This window comes from Pungitius pungitius, chromosome 1, assembly GCF_949316345.1.
Source record: "Pungitius pungitius chromosome 1, fPunPun2.1, whole genome shotgun sequence".
NCBI lineage: Eukaryota > Metazoa > Chordata > Actinopteri > Perciformes > Gasterosteidae > Pungitius > Pungitius pungitius.
Genome location: NC_084900.1, coordinates 18,117,964 through 18,134,241, shown reverse-complemented (window position 1 = coordinate 18,134,241; position 16,278 = coordinate 18,117,964). Strand labels below are relative to the sequence as shown.

General features: G+C 47.1%; 1 protein-coding gene across 9 annotated transcripts in view; it reads left to right on the top strand.

Moving 5' to 3' along the window:
• Positions 1–16,278, top strand: part of LOC119222217 (myelin transcription factor 1-like) — a 32,240-nt gene that overhangs the window by 5,341 nt on the left and 10,621 nt on the right. For 8 of the 9 annotated variants that reach the window (XM_037478648.2, XM_062562840.1, XM_062562834.1 and 5 more), the window contains exons 2-12: positions 1,327–1,433; positions 4,824–4,878; positions 6,616–6,646; positions 7,494–7,556; positions 8,334–8,692; positions 9,851–10,987; positions 12,643–12,777; positions 13,668–13,758; positions 13,941–14,057; positions 15,619–15,833; positions 15,960–16,147. In XM_037478648.2, coding sequence (XP_037334545.2) covers positions 1,327–1,433; positions 4,824–4,878; positions 6,616–6,646; positions 7,494–7,556; positions 8,334–8,692; positions 9,851–10,987; positions 12,643–12,777; positions 13,668–13,758; positions 13,941–14,057; positions 15,619–15,833; positions 15,960–16,147 — 2,498 coding nt within the window. The remainder of the gene's footprint in view (positions 1–1,326; positions 1,434–4,823; positions 4,879–6,615; positions 6,647–7,493; positions 7,557–8,333; positions 8,693–9,850; positions 10,988–12,642; positions 12,778–13,667; positions 13,759–13,940; positions 14,058–15,618; positions 15,834–15,959; positions 16,148–16,278) is intronic. The other variant, XM_037478649.2, reaches the window with a different exon arrangement.

Genomic DNA, 16,278 nt, shown 5'->3' with positions numbered 1-16,278 from the left:
GACGGAGGAGGAGACAGAGACACAGTGGCAGAGATGCAGACCAACAGTATTGCTGTGGTCATCACTTTCTTCCTGAGGGCAGAGTGAAAGTTGATAAACAAGCATTTTGCAAAGAGTGCTGGCCGGGCTTTGTCAAGGTTTGCACTCAATGCAGAAAGTAGGGGGGGGGGGGGACCCTTCAGATAAGGACGGGCAGCGTTTGTGTGTGCACTCTGCATGCGCTGTGGGTTCACTTACAGGACAGCAGCAGCACAGAGGACACGTCTCGCTGTGTCGTTGACGGCAACAAGGAGACATGAAAAGGTAGAGATACTAGATGGACACGTCTCACCTCACTCACTGCAATCATTTCCAATCTGAACTGCACGCTCTTCTAATGCGAAGGGTTTGAGTTCTCACTGTGAAGCAGGTGATTTCGGTGAGGATTACCGTGCTTCAGCTCGATGGAGTGGATTGATGCCCAACACCACAGTCTCATTTCCTCTGAGATGTTGATATTGAAGATATTGAACTGAAAGGTGCGCGTTCACCGTTACGCTGCTCACTGCAATCCACAGGATGTGTGTACATATATCTGGTTTTGAATGAATACATTTATATAGACGAAGAATCCGATCTCAATGTACCAGCTCAGCAGTGCAGAAACAGAGTCTCACAGAGGAAGAGACTTACAGCTACTAGTTGAAAAGTTCAGCCTTAAGCATTTATCAAATATTCTGCACTCTCTCTGAACTTGAAGCCGGGGGGTAAGACCCCTCCACTGTTAAGACGACTTCCTGTTTGCTGTGGAACGCCTCCATCTGAGAGACAGCAGAATGTGATGCATTTAGTGTGTTTCCTCTGGACGATCAGGAATACCAAGTGAAGAGCTATTACCTTGATGAAAAAAGGGCGAGTGGGGGAGGGAGAAAGAAGGCTTGATTTATGTATGATTCATTATTTACTGACCATTCTTCCCCCCCTCTCATCTCACAGTGCCCATCCCCCTGTGCTTATATATGCACCCTGAACAGCTCGATAAAAATGCGGAAATTTGATTGATTCTAATAGCAGACTGACAGAGACCCCAGCTGGGGCACTTAGCCATGCCTGTGTGTGTGTGTGTGTGTGTGTGTATGTGTGTGTGTGTGCATACACACTGTTCTTTTAGTTAATAAAAGAGTGTCTGCAGCATGCTCCAGTGCCCTGACCTTCCTTCAAAGCAGCCCCTCCCTTTATCCAAACTGCTGCCCCGTCCATTGGTGCTGATGCTGTTGATTCCATCTCCTCCTCTCCCCCCCCCCCTCCCCCCATGTCGTCCCACCTCCCTGCTTGTTGTCTCTGTAGAGAATGAGTTCCGGGGCGAGCTGGTGAACCAGCGGTGGACACGAGGCGAGAGGACCAGCCCCCGCTGCCAGGCCTCCCAGAGACTGCAGAGCCGTCAACCAATCATGGTGAGTGACTAGGCCCCGCCACCCCTCCCCACCGCTTCCTCGCCCACCCCCATCACACACACCCATCCAACCGGGTTCTGCTTCCTGAGCTTTTCCACAATCTCTTAACCCAGCAGGGAAAGTAAAAAAGGTGGAGGAGACGGAGGGAGGGTTGGTTGGAGAAAAGAGGCAGTCTGTGTGGAGGGAGGAGGGGGGGGGGTGATGGCCCCACTGAACAGAAAAACATGAATCAAACAGCACATCAAATTTCCCGCTTGGCCCCGCCCATCCTCGGCTTAGTTGGTTGGTAGAGCTCAGCGTTTTCCCGCTGCTGAGTTCAGTTTATGGGACTTTTTTTTATTGGAACACAATAAATAAAGAAACTCAAAACGATGTCCTTGAACTGCTCGTAGCTTTTCTGTCTGTGAGATTTCTCCTTATCAGCAGGGTAGAAAAGCTCTTTTTTCCTCTCTAACCCTCTCTGCAATCCTACACTCTCTTCATCCAATACTTCTGACACAAATTGCCCCCATTTCAAGGTTATTTCTTCATTCTGTAAACATCTGCTCTTTTTGTTTTTTGCTCTGTATCACAACTGAGAACGTGGCACCCAACAAAGAAATGGGATTGAGGGGAGATGGAGAGATGGAGAGAGAGGAGCGGGGGTTGGGGTGTTTACCCCTGGGCCCAGTAAAAGTAGTTGTGCTTCCCCCAGATGGCTCGGGTTCATCTGAAGAGATTACTTTTATTGATTTGGTTTGATTTCTGGTGAGGAAACCGGCCTTCACTCAACCTCCTTATTACTGTTTTTAGACTTGGGGCAGGCCGAGGTGCGGTGAACACACTTAAAGATGAGCAGATGTTCGGTCTTGAACGCTTCCATCCCATCAGTATGACTCGCACTGCAAATGGCAAACCTCTGACAGCATGCACATTCACACCCGACGCATCACGCTGTCACACATGCTCAGTGTTTTTACAGAGTGAGTGAGAAGCACCCCCCCCCCCCTCCCCCTCCCCGCTTTGAGTGAATTATTAAAGTGAAACTGTGGAACACGGAGGCTGCGCAGCGAGGGAACTCTAATTAGCAGCTGCTGTCCGCAGGTCATTTCCTGAGATGTCAGCCTTCGTCGCTCTGTGTCTCCGCCCCACCTCAACCTCCTCCTTCTCTCGTCCGCACGCTTGTAAACCTGGAAATGAATAAAAGTGTCATTCATGTGCACCGGGGGGACGAAGGGTGACCTTCTCTCTGAAGTCATGGCCCCCAGCCAGACATTTACATAGAGCCGTCAGAATGCAGGGCCGGGGCCCCCCTGCACACAGAGAGGGACATCATTGATAATGTACAACACAGCCTGTTCTTCCTCTTCCTCTTCCTCCTCTCCCTTCTTCTAGTTAAAGCCCACATCCTTTCATGTCTTCCCCCCTGCGTCTCTCTGGGCTCTCTGTGCTGTGTAGGCCCACCAACAGACAGCAGTTGTCTAATTAACAGACAACAAGGTGAAGGACAAGTTTGGATGATGAAGATCAGGTGAATGTCTTTCTCCATCTCGAGTTGCTGGCTGTGACTTTGTGTTCATTCCAGTTTAATGAGATGGAATTGAGAAAAGGAGGAGAAAGGCAGACATGCTAACCTATTTAAATGTGCGTAGCTATGGTTACGCAAACATGAAAGCAATCAGGGCCCTCTTTTTCAGTCCAGGTTCTGATTCATCTGATGACCATCAATATGAGAGGAGGCAAAGGCAGGGGGATGAAAACATACAGAAGGAACCTCATTTCATGAAAGAAGGCGTTCATTAATCTCCTCCACACACACACACACACACACACACATGATATCAGAACTCTTGTCAAAGTGGTTCAGCAAAATACACATCCACCATTTATGGAACCATTTAATTCAGAGACTTTACAGCCGTAATCACATCACAGGTGTGTGTCCTGTTCAGACCTCTTACTGCAGAAGGGAAGCTCCCCTTTCAGAGGCGCCCTTAATGCAGCATCTTAATGGAAGAGATGCTAGTTTATGTAAATTATGATACACCATATAGTTAAATAAGATGGAAACTAAATCGCAGCACCAATGTTTCTTGATCACAAACAACGCAGATGTTGAAGTGTAGGGAGATGGACTTTGAACTCACCCGTGCAAAGGGCAGCACACACACACACACACTCCCAAGAGTCTGCTGCTACCTTCAGTCTGGGCACAACGCTGCCGCTTGTTGCTCAACTTCTACATTTACACAGCCAAACACAAGAGTTAAGGGGGGGCAAGCCAAGGCTACTGCAGCCTGTGCCTGCACCTGTACCTCCGGCCAAACACTAGACACTAATGAATGAAGCGCACCCTCCTCGGGGGCCTTAACAACAACAACAACAGCCTGCTTCATCTTCCTCTCGTCACTCTTTCCCTCCTTCTTTTCATAAGTAGTCTATTAGCAGGAAGGGGCATTGCCAAATGGAGAGAGGAGAGGAACAAGAAGACGCAGAGGAACAGGGCCCCCGTGTTTGATTACCACTGTGGCGGTGCCAACCACACTATAGAGAAGCAACAAAGCAGCTAAGTGCCTGGGCAGTGGAGAGGCAACCGGGGTGGGAGTTAGGGCTTGGGTTGGGATGGGCGGGGCTGAAGGGGGGAAGGGGGGGTGGGCATGTGAGGCAGAAAGAGAAAAAAAAGTCCAGTAATCAAAGCTAATGGCTCCATTGTATCTTAAAAGCATCTGATAGCTTCAGAGTGCACTGAGCGGGGAGAGGTGGTGTTGAGGAGGTGTGGCCCAGGGTCAATGTGTGTGTGTGTGTGTGAGTGTGTGTTCCAGGCAGCAGGGTCAACACCTGCTCCTTTGTGGCTTAAAAGCCGAAACAGGAGCAACCAGCAGGCAACACACACACACACACATGCACGCACGCACGCACACACACACACACACACACACACACACACACACACACACACACACACACACACTTGTTCTTAAAAGGGTTATTACAGTGGCTTTTTAGCAGCCTGTGTGTTTTTGCTTTATTATTATATTCAGCATAGTTCAGATTGTCGGGGCCGTGGCCCTTGTAAGCACCGGGGCTGCTACAGTGTACAATGAAGGAAATTACAGGGAGTAATGGGGGGGGGGGGTCTGAAAAGTAGTTTGAATAACGGGGTTTGTTTCCTTTACATGCTCTTTATTCCTTCCTCTCTTCCGATGAAGTGAGCAAGACCAAAGACTCGCAATGTAAGTGGGTTTGTTCATTTATAGGCGGTGAAGATAACTAAAGATATGATTGTCTCTTTGTGTCAAAGTGACCTTTGGTGTGATTCGATAGGAGCATCCTGAGTGAGGCTGGAATATGTTGAGAAGTAACCTCTCCTTCCTCCTTTTCTTCTCTCCTCTTCCCTCCCCTCCTCCCCAGATGAGTGTAGAGGGTGATGCCAAGCGAACTCGCACTCGGTCCAAGGGAATCAGAGGTGAGTGTTTGTCATCTCTCCTACATGTCAGACCATGTCTGCTAGAGGCCCTTCTTTGCTAACAATCAGTGTGTGTACACACCCAGCAATGCTGTGTGTATGTGTATATAGAGATGCGTGCTGTCTCTCCATGTGAGTATTAACGGATGAATTCACAGAGTTGAGCAGTTTCTTTCAGTCACAACAGTGGGAGAGAAAAGCGTTTCCACACGTGTGTTTTCCTGGCTCAGTGGGTGTCTTTTAACGTGGACCCGGTCCCATTTGCATGCCTCCGCGCCAGCGACAGTGTGTCAGGAGCATCATGTTTTCTGGTTGTCCATTTTCATGAACGCGCAATCCACCAACGGCTCGGAGGCAATTTCCTCATATTTGGCACAAATGTCATGCTCACAGATGAGCTAACGCAGCCACCGCCTCTCTGGGCCTCACACTCTGGCTCCATAAAACACTGTCAAATGGCTCCTTGTCCACAACGTCCTTGGTACTCAGATTTTGTCTTGACATTTTCTGGATATAAATGTTGAACCAACCGGAAGTTCTTCCCACCCTTCCCAGTATTTTACATATTTTTCTCGATCACATTCTTTTAGGTACATTGTTTGAGAATAATAGTGATGCACCTGAGGAGACAGTAATGATGGAGTCCATCTCTAGTCTAATTCAAATAGAGATATTCATGCAAAACTACACAATACGCATGTGTATTCTTACATTTGAAATGTTTGTATACACGTACATGTTAGTTTGTGTGTCTTTCTCTGTGCGTTTGTATGTGTACTAGAGTGTTTGTGTGTTTAGACTCAACACGCAGAGAAACAGTTCAGTCCGTCTGACTACATGATGAAAGAAGGAGAAACTGAGACGCTGCACACACTCACACAGACACACAATCAAGCTTGTGTTTATTTCCTATGCGCTTAGTGTATCTTGACACCGCTGGTCTTCCTGACATGTGATTGATGCATGTGATATCAGAGCCCAAACCCAATTCTGCAGGATCATATTGTTTACTCGTTTGCTCCAAATACAAATCGGATATATTTCTCCAAACTCATTGTACCTCTGAACCCTGATCGATGCCTGCAGCCAGCTAAGAGCTGTTTGTGAGCTGTGATTTATGTTTTAAAGCAATTACTTTAAGTTGTCCCCCTGTTTTCTACTGAAGAAGGCAGTTTCCCCTTTTAATTTAATCTAGCCAATTACGACTACTCGTGGCTTATTGCTGAAGTCGGCATTTTTTCCTGAAAAGTGTGCGGCCATTTGGCTGAACTACAATTTGACTGTGTGTTTTTTGTGTGTGTAGGTGGCAGAGAGCGTGTGTGTTATTCTACAATGTACCTGTGATCCTCTGTTAACAGAGGTTTGACGTTTGGGTTAAATTGTCCCCAGGTGTGTGAATGCGTGTGTGTCTCTGTGTGAGCCCTGTGGAGCAATGAACTCCTCAAATACATGGACCCTTGTTGGTGCAGCCCATGCCTGTGCAGGCCAGCGCTTACACCTCTGTATGTTCCCCTGTATGCTGTATGTGTGTTTGTGCGTGTAGATATGTGTGCACGTTCTCCTGATCATGCAGTCAGCCGTGTGTAAGCCTCTACGAGGAGGCCTCGTGGGATTCTTGTGCATTTGTGATTTATTGATCTGAGTTTCTTTTAGCAGTGGAGCTTTCGGAGCAGTTGTTGACCTTTGTTCTCCCTCCCTGTGTCTTTCTTCTCCCCCCCTTCTCCCCTCTCTCCCCAGTTCCTATTGAGCTCGTAGGACAAGAGCTGAGGTAGGGAAACACACCTTTATCTTTGTGCAAATCCCTTTCATAAAGTTCTTTTATGTGTGCTGTAGAGCACCCCTGGCTCACTATGTGCCTCTTCAGATGATGCAGAATATATACATATATATATATATATATATACTTACATTTCTCATAGTCAGCACTTCTCAGCTTGTGGTCAGTGCCTCCAACAAGCTGCGATTGATTTCTTACAGCCTTTTTCCCTGCCATGAACACACACAGAGAGGAATTAAAGGAGAAGCTCTTTTTCGCAGTTGAAAGATGGAAAAGGGCGATGGTTTAGTTTTTCTTCATTCCCTCCCATTTTGTCATACTTCACCTCGGAGCATCGATCCGAGCTCCGTACTCCAAAAAAAGACCTTTTGATTGCTTGATTAAGATAAAAATCAGTAGGGAGGCCAGGGAGGACCTCATTTGAAATGCAAATGCAGCAGTTTTAATAAGTGAAATTAATATTAAAGATAATTGGAGTAATAAAGGGCAATTGCTGGAAGTTAATTAGAATTGAAATGAGCTGTCCTGAGGGGTCATGGCAACCTCAATCAGAGGAAAGGGGGAGACCTGATGATGATGGTGAGCAGAGCAGGGGAAATTGTCGGCTGATTCTTATCGCTCATGGTAACAGGATATAGGCCAGGCATGACGTACGACGTACAATATTATGTTCTGCACGGCTTGAAGCCACCTGCATTCATGCATATATATATGTGCGCTCTTTGTGCATGTCTCTGCTCCGTTTGCATGTCCTTTCTTTGTTTCCCTGATTTATCATTGCTTCTGCAAAGGGCACCATGTCTTAAACATATTTCTAACCTCCATCCATCCCATGCAGCTGCCCCACCCCTGGATGCAATGGCTCTGGCCATATCAGTGGGAGATACTCACGACACAGAAGGTAGGGCGGATGAAAAACACCCCCTGTCGGTCTTTCCTCTCTGTCCGTCTGTCCTCTCTGCCGCAAAGCGCTGCTTTGTCCAAGAAGCCAACGTAATGCCTGGATCTTTTTTTTGGAAATGCGCTTATTTCCTTTCTTGAGTGTTCGATGATGAGACGCATAGTGCTCTTATATCTATATATCTATCTAACTGCAGCTACAGCCAGTTAACATAGCTCAGCATTAAAGTAACCAACCGTTGACACAAAGACAAACACAACTCATCAGGTCCTCTGAAACTAAAGCTAAGTAATACAGCAGTGAGACATGATTCTTCTTCAGGTTTTATTTGAGCATAATCCTCCTCCTCGTTGCTGGGCCAGCTCACTGGCTCGTGACTCCTCTTTATTGAGGGGCAAACATTAGCCATTTACATGTGCTCAGCAGGCAATTTCGAATGATTTTGTTCATAGATCGTCCCCAACCTCGGCATCTCCCAGGTGAAAGTAAGGGCAGTTTATTGGATTTCACCCTCCACTGGAACTTGTGATTTCTGAGTGAGGCGTCTCCCCCCCCCCCCCCCCCCCCCCCCCCCCCCCAACGCCACAGGCCACGTGTGTTGACTCATGCTCTCTGCCAAAAAACACCTCTCCATCCGTCTTCATGTCAAACCACACCAACACCCTCTGTCATGCTGCTTGAAGTCACCAACCACTGGATTAGGTGCATTGAGTGTGTGAGATGTTTGGTCTTCTGAGTTCATGATGCAGTTCTTACTCTTCTTCCTCCCCCCATTAGCATTCTGGGATGCCCTATAGCCAGGAAGCGGCGTCTAGAGGAAGCAGCGGCCGAGCAGGAGCAAGACGCAGAGCGGCCCACCTCCAAGAGGAAGTCTCCCCCCCTGAGATTGGCCCTGGACGAGGGGTTCAGCGCAGAGAGCGATGCCAGCAGCGAGGCTGAGGGCGAGGGAGAGAAGAATGGAGAGACAGCAGGAGAGACCAAGGAGGTGGATGAGGAGACAGAGCAGATGACAGAAGACCCTTCGCAGGATGGAGAGACAAATAGACAGGAGAATGGGACACAGATGGAGGAGCAAGAGGACAGGGAACAAGAAGAAGTATGTCAGAAGGAGGAGAACTCATTTGCTGCAGATGAAGGTGAGAACAACCAGATCATATTAGCTTCATAGTCGTCTTTGTTCTTCTTCACCAGTGAGGAAAATCTACCTCTAAACTCAGCAGTTGTTCCTCTAAGCTGTTCATCTCTAAACCGAAAAAGATTATTTAGCCGTGAAAAATGTTTTTCTTTGGTGTACAGCACTGTACATTCAAGACATTCAAACCCACGCCTTTGGGTCTCTGGTGACAACGAGTGGTATTTATTTCTCATCTGATTAAGTCTTCCATGAAGTTAAGGAAGTCATGGCATGTTGTGTGAATGGCCTCAGATAAGTCAGGGTAAAGAACCCCAAAGGGCTGGATCTTACATTCAAAAGCAAGTCAACAGGGTTCCTCTTAAGAAACTCTCTGCTTACATTCAAACTACTGATGAAACATTAAGTATTAAGACTTAACAGACCAAACATCCATGATAACATCACTATGACACTATCAGGGGATGTTTTTTAAATTATTATTTCGAAAGCGCCTCCAGACACAGAAGTGTTTTGACAGGCTTAGTGCAGCTCAGAAGTGCTAAATTCCTGTTAGTGCTCCTTTAATCAGTGACAAAATATGATTTGTAGGTCTTTGATGAAGGTTCTTTGATGAAGGTTTCCTTTGATAAACAATTAGAATAGAGTTTAATCTCAACCTTTGTTGTGTATGACTTAACATAATCTTTTTCCTTTGTTGGTGTTGGTGTGAGCTCTGCAGGTTCTGCATCCAGGGCATCAAGTCCCTGAACAGCATCACATTTAGGGAGTGAACAGTTACGTAGAAATGGTTTCTGCAGTCATAATGTTAAAACAACATCATTAGGGGTTGAGCTATAAGTCGTTAGCTTTTAGCAGCTGCACAGTCCAGTTAAGCTAAACAATGAAGCTAACGGCTAACACATGAGAAAGGCCTATTATTTAGTGGGTTATGATGTACTTAAATAACCTGCCTAGAATATTACAGGAGGCCAGTTGTCAATCCTTTTACTGACCACTAGGGGACTGTGGGAGTTCATGTCGTTCTGCTTCCACCAGCAGCTTAACAACTACACTCCTTCACAGCACGTGTATTTGTCCTGTGAATGACAGCAGGTGGGGGAGGTGGAGACATTCCTGACAATAGCTTTAGCTGCTCTGACCTCTTCATCTGCTTCCTCAGACGAGGAGTGTGTGATCATCGAGCCGGAGCTCAGAACAGCGCCGCCTGCAACCCAGAAGTGCCAGGCGGCCACTCAGAGCGCAGAGGAGGTGGCCAACTCTCTCCTCCACCTCAGCCGCGTCCCTGACAACAATGCTCCCATCGCGGCCATTCATCAGCCCGTTGCCGTGGATACTGAGGAGGACGTCACTGTGGCAGCCAAATGGGGGGAAGACGTAAAGGATGAGCAGGAGGGGGGCATGACTGAGGGACAAGAGGAAGAGGAAGAGGTGGCTCGTGAGGTTCAAGCATTAGAGGAGGCAGCTGAAGTGGAGGAGGAGGTAGAAGATGGGAAAGCAGAGTGGCCAGACAGTAGCAACCACGTGATCCAAGAGAACCACCAACATGTGGCCCAGGATGGCAAAGGTCACGAGGAGGAGGAAGAGGAGGAAGAGATGGCAGTGCCTTCAGTTGAAGAAGAGAAGGAGGAGGAGAGACATGAAGAGGTGAGCCACATCCTGCCCAATTTTGATGTGCCAACCGCCATCCGCAACTTCACCAGCACTGCAACAGCTCAGGGAACACACATCAAGGCCGAAGACCTAAAGGCCAGTCCTCTGGAGGACTACAACTCACCCAGGGCCAGTCCCTGTGAAAACTACAACAGTAACAGGGCTGCTCCTCTAGACAAATATGACTTTAATAAACCTGGCCTCCTTCAAAACTACAAGGCCAGCCCTCCTTTGAGCTACGGCTTGCACAGAATCAGTCCTTTAGAAGACTATTTCCCCAACCTCAGGGGTGAGAACTATAAGATGCACAAAGCCACGTCCTCCACCTCTCCCGACATTATCGAAGTGCGATCAGATCGGTCGGAGGAGGAGAGAGACTTTGATGACGTGGATGGGGATGACGAGCGCGATGATGAAGACAGCCTGTCGCAGCGCTCCACGGTGACGGACGAGTCAGAGATGTTTGACATAACACGAGGAAATCTGGGCCTGCTGGAGCAAGCCATCGCCCTGAAGGCGGAGCAGGTGAAGCCGGCTGGGCCCAGGGAGCTGCTCCGCGCCCCAGATATCCACCAGCAGCGATACTTCACCATGGATGACAGGCCCAAGCACCTGGACGTCATCCGCAAGAGCTACTTCAGCAAAGGTAGGGGCGAGCTGACAGGCACACATGGGAGGGGCACGATAGCTTTATGTGGGGAATTCAAGGAGGCTGGACACCTGGGACGTGATACTCACCTGCTGATAGCAGACAAAATAGGTAAGACTGAGTAGTCGTTTTTCTGCTTGCTTTAAAAGCAGAAACCCGCTCTTCTTTTTGCATAATGTGCTTTTTTTAAAGACAACTTTTCAAAATCAATGCGTTTTCCTTGGAGAGGGAACTACTTTGAGGGCCAATTCACTTGGTATTCAGTCGTGTAGCAGCCTATGTCTGACGGATGTTTGTGTTTTGCAGCTACCCTGATAAAATGGAGGTAAATGGAATGGTGTTCCCGGTGTTAAAAGCATTAGATACATAATTGGAAAACTCCACAGCCTCAAGTGTTTGCAAAACGCAAGATTGAGTCTCAATAGCTGCTTTATGTTTTGACACATTCCATGGTTTTAGGATGCAAGGGGATTGATTAGCAGAAGTAGAAAATGTAGTGAGCCAACCAGGTGTTTTTTCCTACTTTTTATGCTAAGCTAATCATCCTTTGGCCTTAGCTTCATGTTTAGCCTGCAGGCATGAGAGCTCGAGCTTGAGTTTTAAGGTGGGAGTTACTGCAGCAGCATAGAGGGTACATGTCTCCTTGCTCGCCATTAGCACGACGTGATTAGCTATCTCAGAAAAGTGAATCCTTTTACAACAAGGACACAAATAGTGAGTAATGCATTCTTTGAAGGTGTCCCCTCCAAAGTGTTTACAATGTTTAGGACCAGCATAAGGCGTTGTGTACAGAACTAAATGTTTGGAGCACAGTGCACAAATAAACACGGTGTACCAAAGCAAGGATGAGTCAGAGCACTCTTTTTAGATCCTGCCCTCTCCGTTGTGATGTGAATGAAGTGTTTCCAGCTGAATAGGCCTCCAGAGAACAGAGGAAGTGCTTGAAAAGAGGGATGACAACACGTGTTGGGTAGGAGAGGAGTGCAGGATATTCCCCCGTTCTGTGTTTTCACATGCTGCATGTGTTCAGGCCTTGTATTCCACCGTGGGCACGGTGCCCACTTGTCATGCTCCTCGCAGTACAGCCCACTAGTGATGCCCTCTCCTTGGCCTCCACTCCCTCCCGTGGTGGCGTTCCTGTTCCACTCAGTGCTAATTAGGAGATGCATGTCTCGTTAACATTCAATAGAGCATAGAACCATTCTTTGGCTCTTTCCCCCTCTCTTGTGTTCATCTGTTTCTGGCCTGTTCACTACATGTAGCAGCAGGGGGGGGGTAGGCCTCTTTCATCGCGTGTGAGTGGTAGAGGCGTGATGTCCCCCAGATATAGTTTCAGGTGGGTTTTGTCCGAGATCCCGTCAAGATCCTTGGAAGGGAAAATCCTACAGGATAAGTAGGTCATCTTGGTTTTGGGTTGATTTCTTTGATTGGGTAGTGCTTCATCCTTGGGAGCATTTAGACAGAATGCACTGAAATAAAATGTACATAAATGCACAAAACATGTATTTCATTACTGCGATAGGACACCGCAGATACAGATGGTGTTGCTATTGTACTGGGAAATATGTCTAGATTTAATGTCTGATGGCCTTTGTCCTCCTCATCCATCCCACCTTCTCCTCTCTTCTCTTCTACCATTGTCCTCTACGCAGAGAGCAGTAGGCCAGAGAAGAGGGAGATCAAGTGTCCCACCCCGGGGTGTGATGGGACGGGTCACGTGACCGGTCTTTACCCCCACCACCGCAGCTTGTCCGGCTGTCCGCACAAGGACAGGATCCCCCCGGAGAGTGAGTGTTCTTCAGCTGAGAGAGAAAACAAGCACGAAGTGACAAGCAATGGTGGTGTGACAGAAGCTCACTGTGGAGTTGCCCATAGATTACTGCATTACCAGTTTCATCGAGGCTCATGAGGCTTTCTGCTAAATGTCTCAATTTGAGACTTTTGGTACAACCCGGCTATTCAGTCATCAGTGTTGCACATACCTCTGCGAGAGGATACGGGCTACCATGTCAACGTTGACAGGTAGAAAAGGTTAACAGGCTATCAAAATTCAAATTACATTTATCTGACTTGGTTCTCCACAGCTATGCAGATAGGATTCTGCAGTTACCGTGTTTTTTCCTCATCTCCCCAGACATAAATGTCAGAGGCCATCTTCCAGTATCTATGACTACCGGTCCATTTAATACCCAGTTGTTATGCCCTGTGCTATTCTCTGAATACGTTCACTTCATATTCCTGCCGGTGTTTTTGACTTTGGGACCGTCCTTAACCTTAAAAGGGACAGGGGGCATATGTTGCTAAAGAGCATAGACAATGTTTTTTTGGGAGCATGGGATGGTTTCGTTGTTTTTCTCATTGCGGATATTTTTATGTTTACTTATTGTTATAGATTATACATTCAATGGAACTAATAACTGCTTTTGGCAGCCTTTCAAAAGAATAGACAGGAGCTGGAACATTCAACATTTTGTTTGCCATCGTTCCAGATGAGGCGAAATATTTATAACGCTCGGTTGTGTCTTGATGTTAATAAATGTAAATAATAAGATGCAACCCTTCACCCCAACCAAGATATTTACATACAATACTTTACATGAAAACAGACCAGATTAGACTCTGGGAATTTCTCTGACCCTGAGTGTGTGTGTGTGTGGGTGTGTTTTCTTCTCCTTAGTTCTGGCCATGCATGAGAATGTGCTGAAGTGTCCGACCCCTGGCTGCACTGGTCAGGGTCACGTAAACAGCAACCGTAACACACACCGCAGGTATTCATGCATACATCACAATATCTGTTTGGATCTGTATTTGTGATTATGCAGTTTGTGATTTTCCCTTTTGTGTATTTGCAAGCTCTTATATTCATATATGCAGAGACGCAGATCTGTCAGTCCACATCAATGTGATGCAGATTAACATGGTCAGCAACGTTCTTTGTTTCCTCCTGCAGTCTTTCTGGATGCCCCATTGCTGCTGCAGAGAAGCTGTCTAAGGGCCTTGATAAGCAGCATCTCTCTCAGCCCGGCAGTGAGCCCCTCAAAGGGGGGCTCAACGACAGAGTGCTGAGGTGGGTCATCACAAAATTATATATATATATATATATATATATATATAGCGGCCTGTAAATTAGATGGTGACAATTGCGTTTTTATAATGCTTTATTGTTAATTAGTGATTACATTAATCAGTAGATCAAAAGAAAAAGGCTTTTAAAATGGCCTTTACCTCAGCTGTACCTCAGTGTAATTTTGACCTGTTGACAGGCACAATGGAAAGTTTTTCTTATTCAGAACACTTATTTTCAGCAGGTATTTCAAAAAACAATTTAGACTTAAAAAAGCTTGCCTTGTAATGTAATTAATAGTGCAATTCTGTTGTATGGGAGGGACGTATTTAGGAGACTAGATTGTGACATTTGCTTTTATTTTTATGATTTATCTTCAATCACATATGTCAAATAAACCGAGCCTTCTTGATGTTGATTTGTTGGATTTGGGGTTCGGTAGATGTGAATAAAAAGAACCATATGTATCCGCATCGCAGTGTGGTGAGCCTTTTGCTCCATTGAAAGCCGTTGCTACTGAGCCACAAGGAGACCTCAGGGATCTCTGAGTAGAGGCCCCTCAACAGGAGCTGGCCTCAATGCAGCGAAGAGGTCCTCATCACTATCACCTCAGACACCGAGATGTCTTCATCTGCACTCATCTCCCCGGCTGCTCGGGCCTGAAGAATGATAATTAACAGCAACCAGACCCTGGCACTATGCTAGGTCCAAGCTCTTTCTCGTTGGTATTTTAATTAACTATGCAACGATAAGCTAATTATGTAAGTTACAGGGGCATCGCAAGGCAGATAGGAAAAATAATTGCTATCCTTGAGGAAAACCTCATCAGTGGTCGGACAAAGCAGACAGGATAAAAACATAATAAGGCTTGCTTTGTTTTAGTCTGAACTTGGTTGTCTGTTACACATGTTGCAGAAGCGATCCATGTTCTAATGGAATCCCATGTTGGATAAAGAAGAGAAAGCACTGTGATCAGTTTACAATCTTCTGTTGAGTGTGCAGCTCCGTGGGAAGTCTTCCTGACAGCAGTTTGACTACAGCAGCTTATTAGTGGACACATTGGTGGACACAGACTCTGAGTCGTGGGCGTCAGTGATACAGGATGCAGAGGAGGACAAAAAGGGGCAGAGGGCGTACCTCGGCCTCCCTCGGTCTATCAGTAGATTTACACCAACAGGTCTGACAAAAGCCCAGGCTCTCCAGGAAAACCAGATGGCTTAAAGCTCATAAATTCTATGCTGTACAACATGCAAATGTGCCCTGTGCTGATAAGAAAGCTTTTAATCCGGCTGCACTCCTGCTAAGTACCCGGTTTCCCCTATCTTTACTCGCTCAATGCCGCTCTCCAGCCTCTTTCGTTCATTTCTCTCCTTTTATTTTTTTGTCGATTGTGTGACTCTTCATGGCGTCGATCCTCTTTTATATCCCATCTCTCCTTTTCTATCCTATTCCACTTTCGTTTGGCTAAATCCCCCTCCTGACTCTTTAACCTCCCCCCACCCCCTGCCTCCCCAATCCAGCCTCCCGCTGAAATCTTCTCACTCTCCCTTTCCTCCTCCTCCAGGCCCATGTGCTTTGTGAAGCAGCTGGAGGTGCCACAGTACGGCAGCTACAGGCCCAACATGGCGCCTGCCACGCCTCGTGCCAACTTGGCCAAGGAGCTGGAGAAGTACTCCAAGGTGTCCTTCGATTATGCAAGCTTCGACGCTCAGGTGTTCGGGAAGCGCATGCTTGCTCCAAAGATGCCCACCAGCGAAACGCCACCCAAAGCCTTCAAAAGTGAGAGAGGATCTGCTAAGCTAAGCTAATCAGCTCCTTATGGAGCGTACAGACATGATGTGGTGTCTTTTATCTGAAAGTATTCATTTGAGGTTGATCTGAAGTGGAATTCTGGTCCTCCTGCAGCAAAGCCCTCGTTTCCCAAGTCTGTGTCACCGAGCCTCGGTCTCCCGGGTTACGGGAAGAGCTCCTCCTTGGCCTACGACTATTCCCATGATGCCGAGGCCGCTCACATGGCCGCCACTGCCATCCTGAACCTGTCTACACGCTGCTGGGAGAAACCTGAGAACCTCAGCACCAAACCCCCCACTAAGGTAAAGAGATATCAGCAGCCACATGTTATGTTGATTATCACTTCTTAGGAAAAGTGATAAAGACAAATGAAGGAGATATGTCCATCATTGTTTCCTGGGTGATGTCAGAGTTATTATGTTACCCTCTCCTC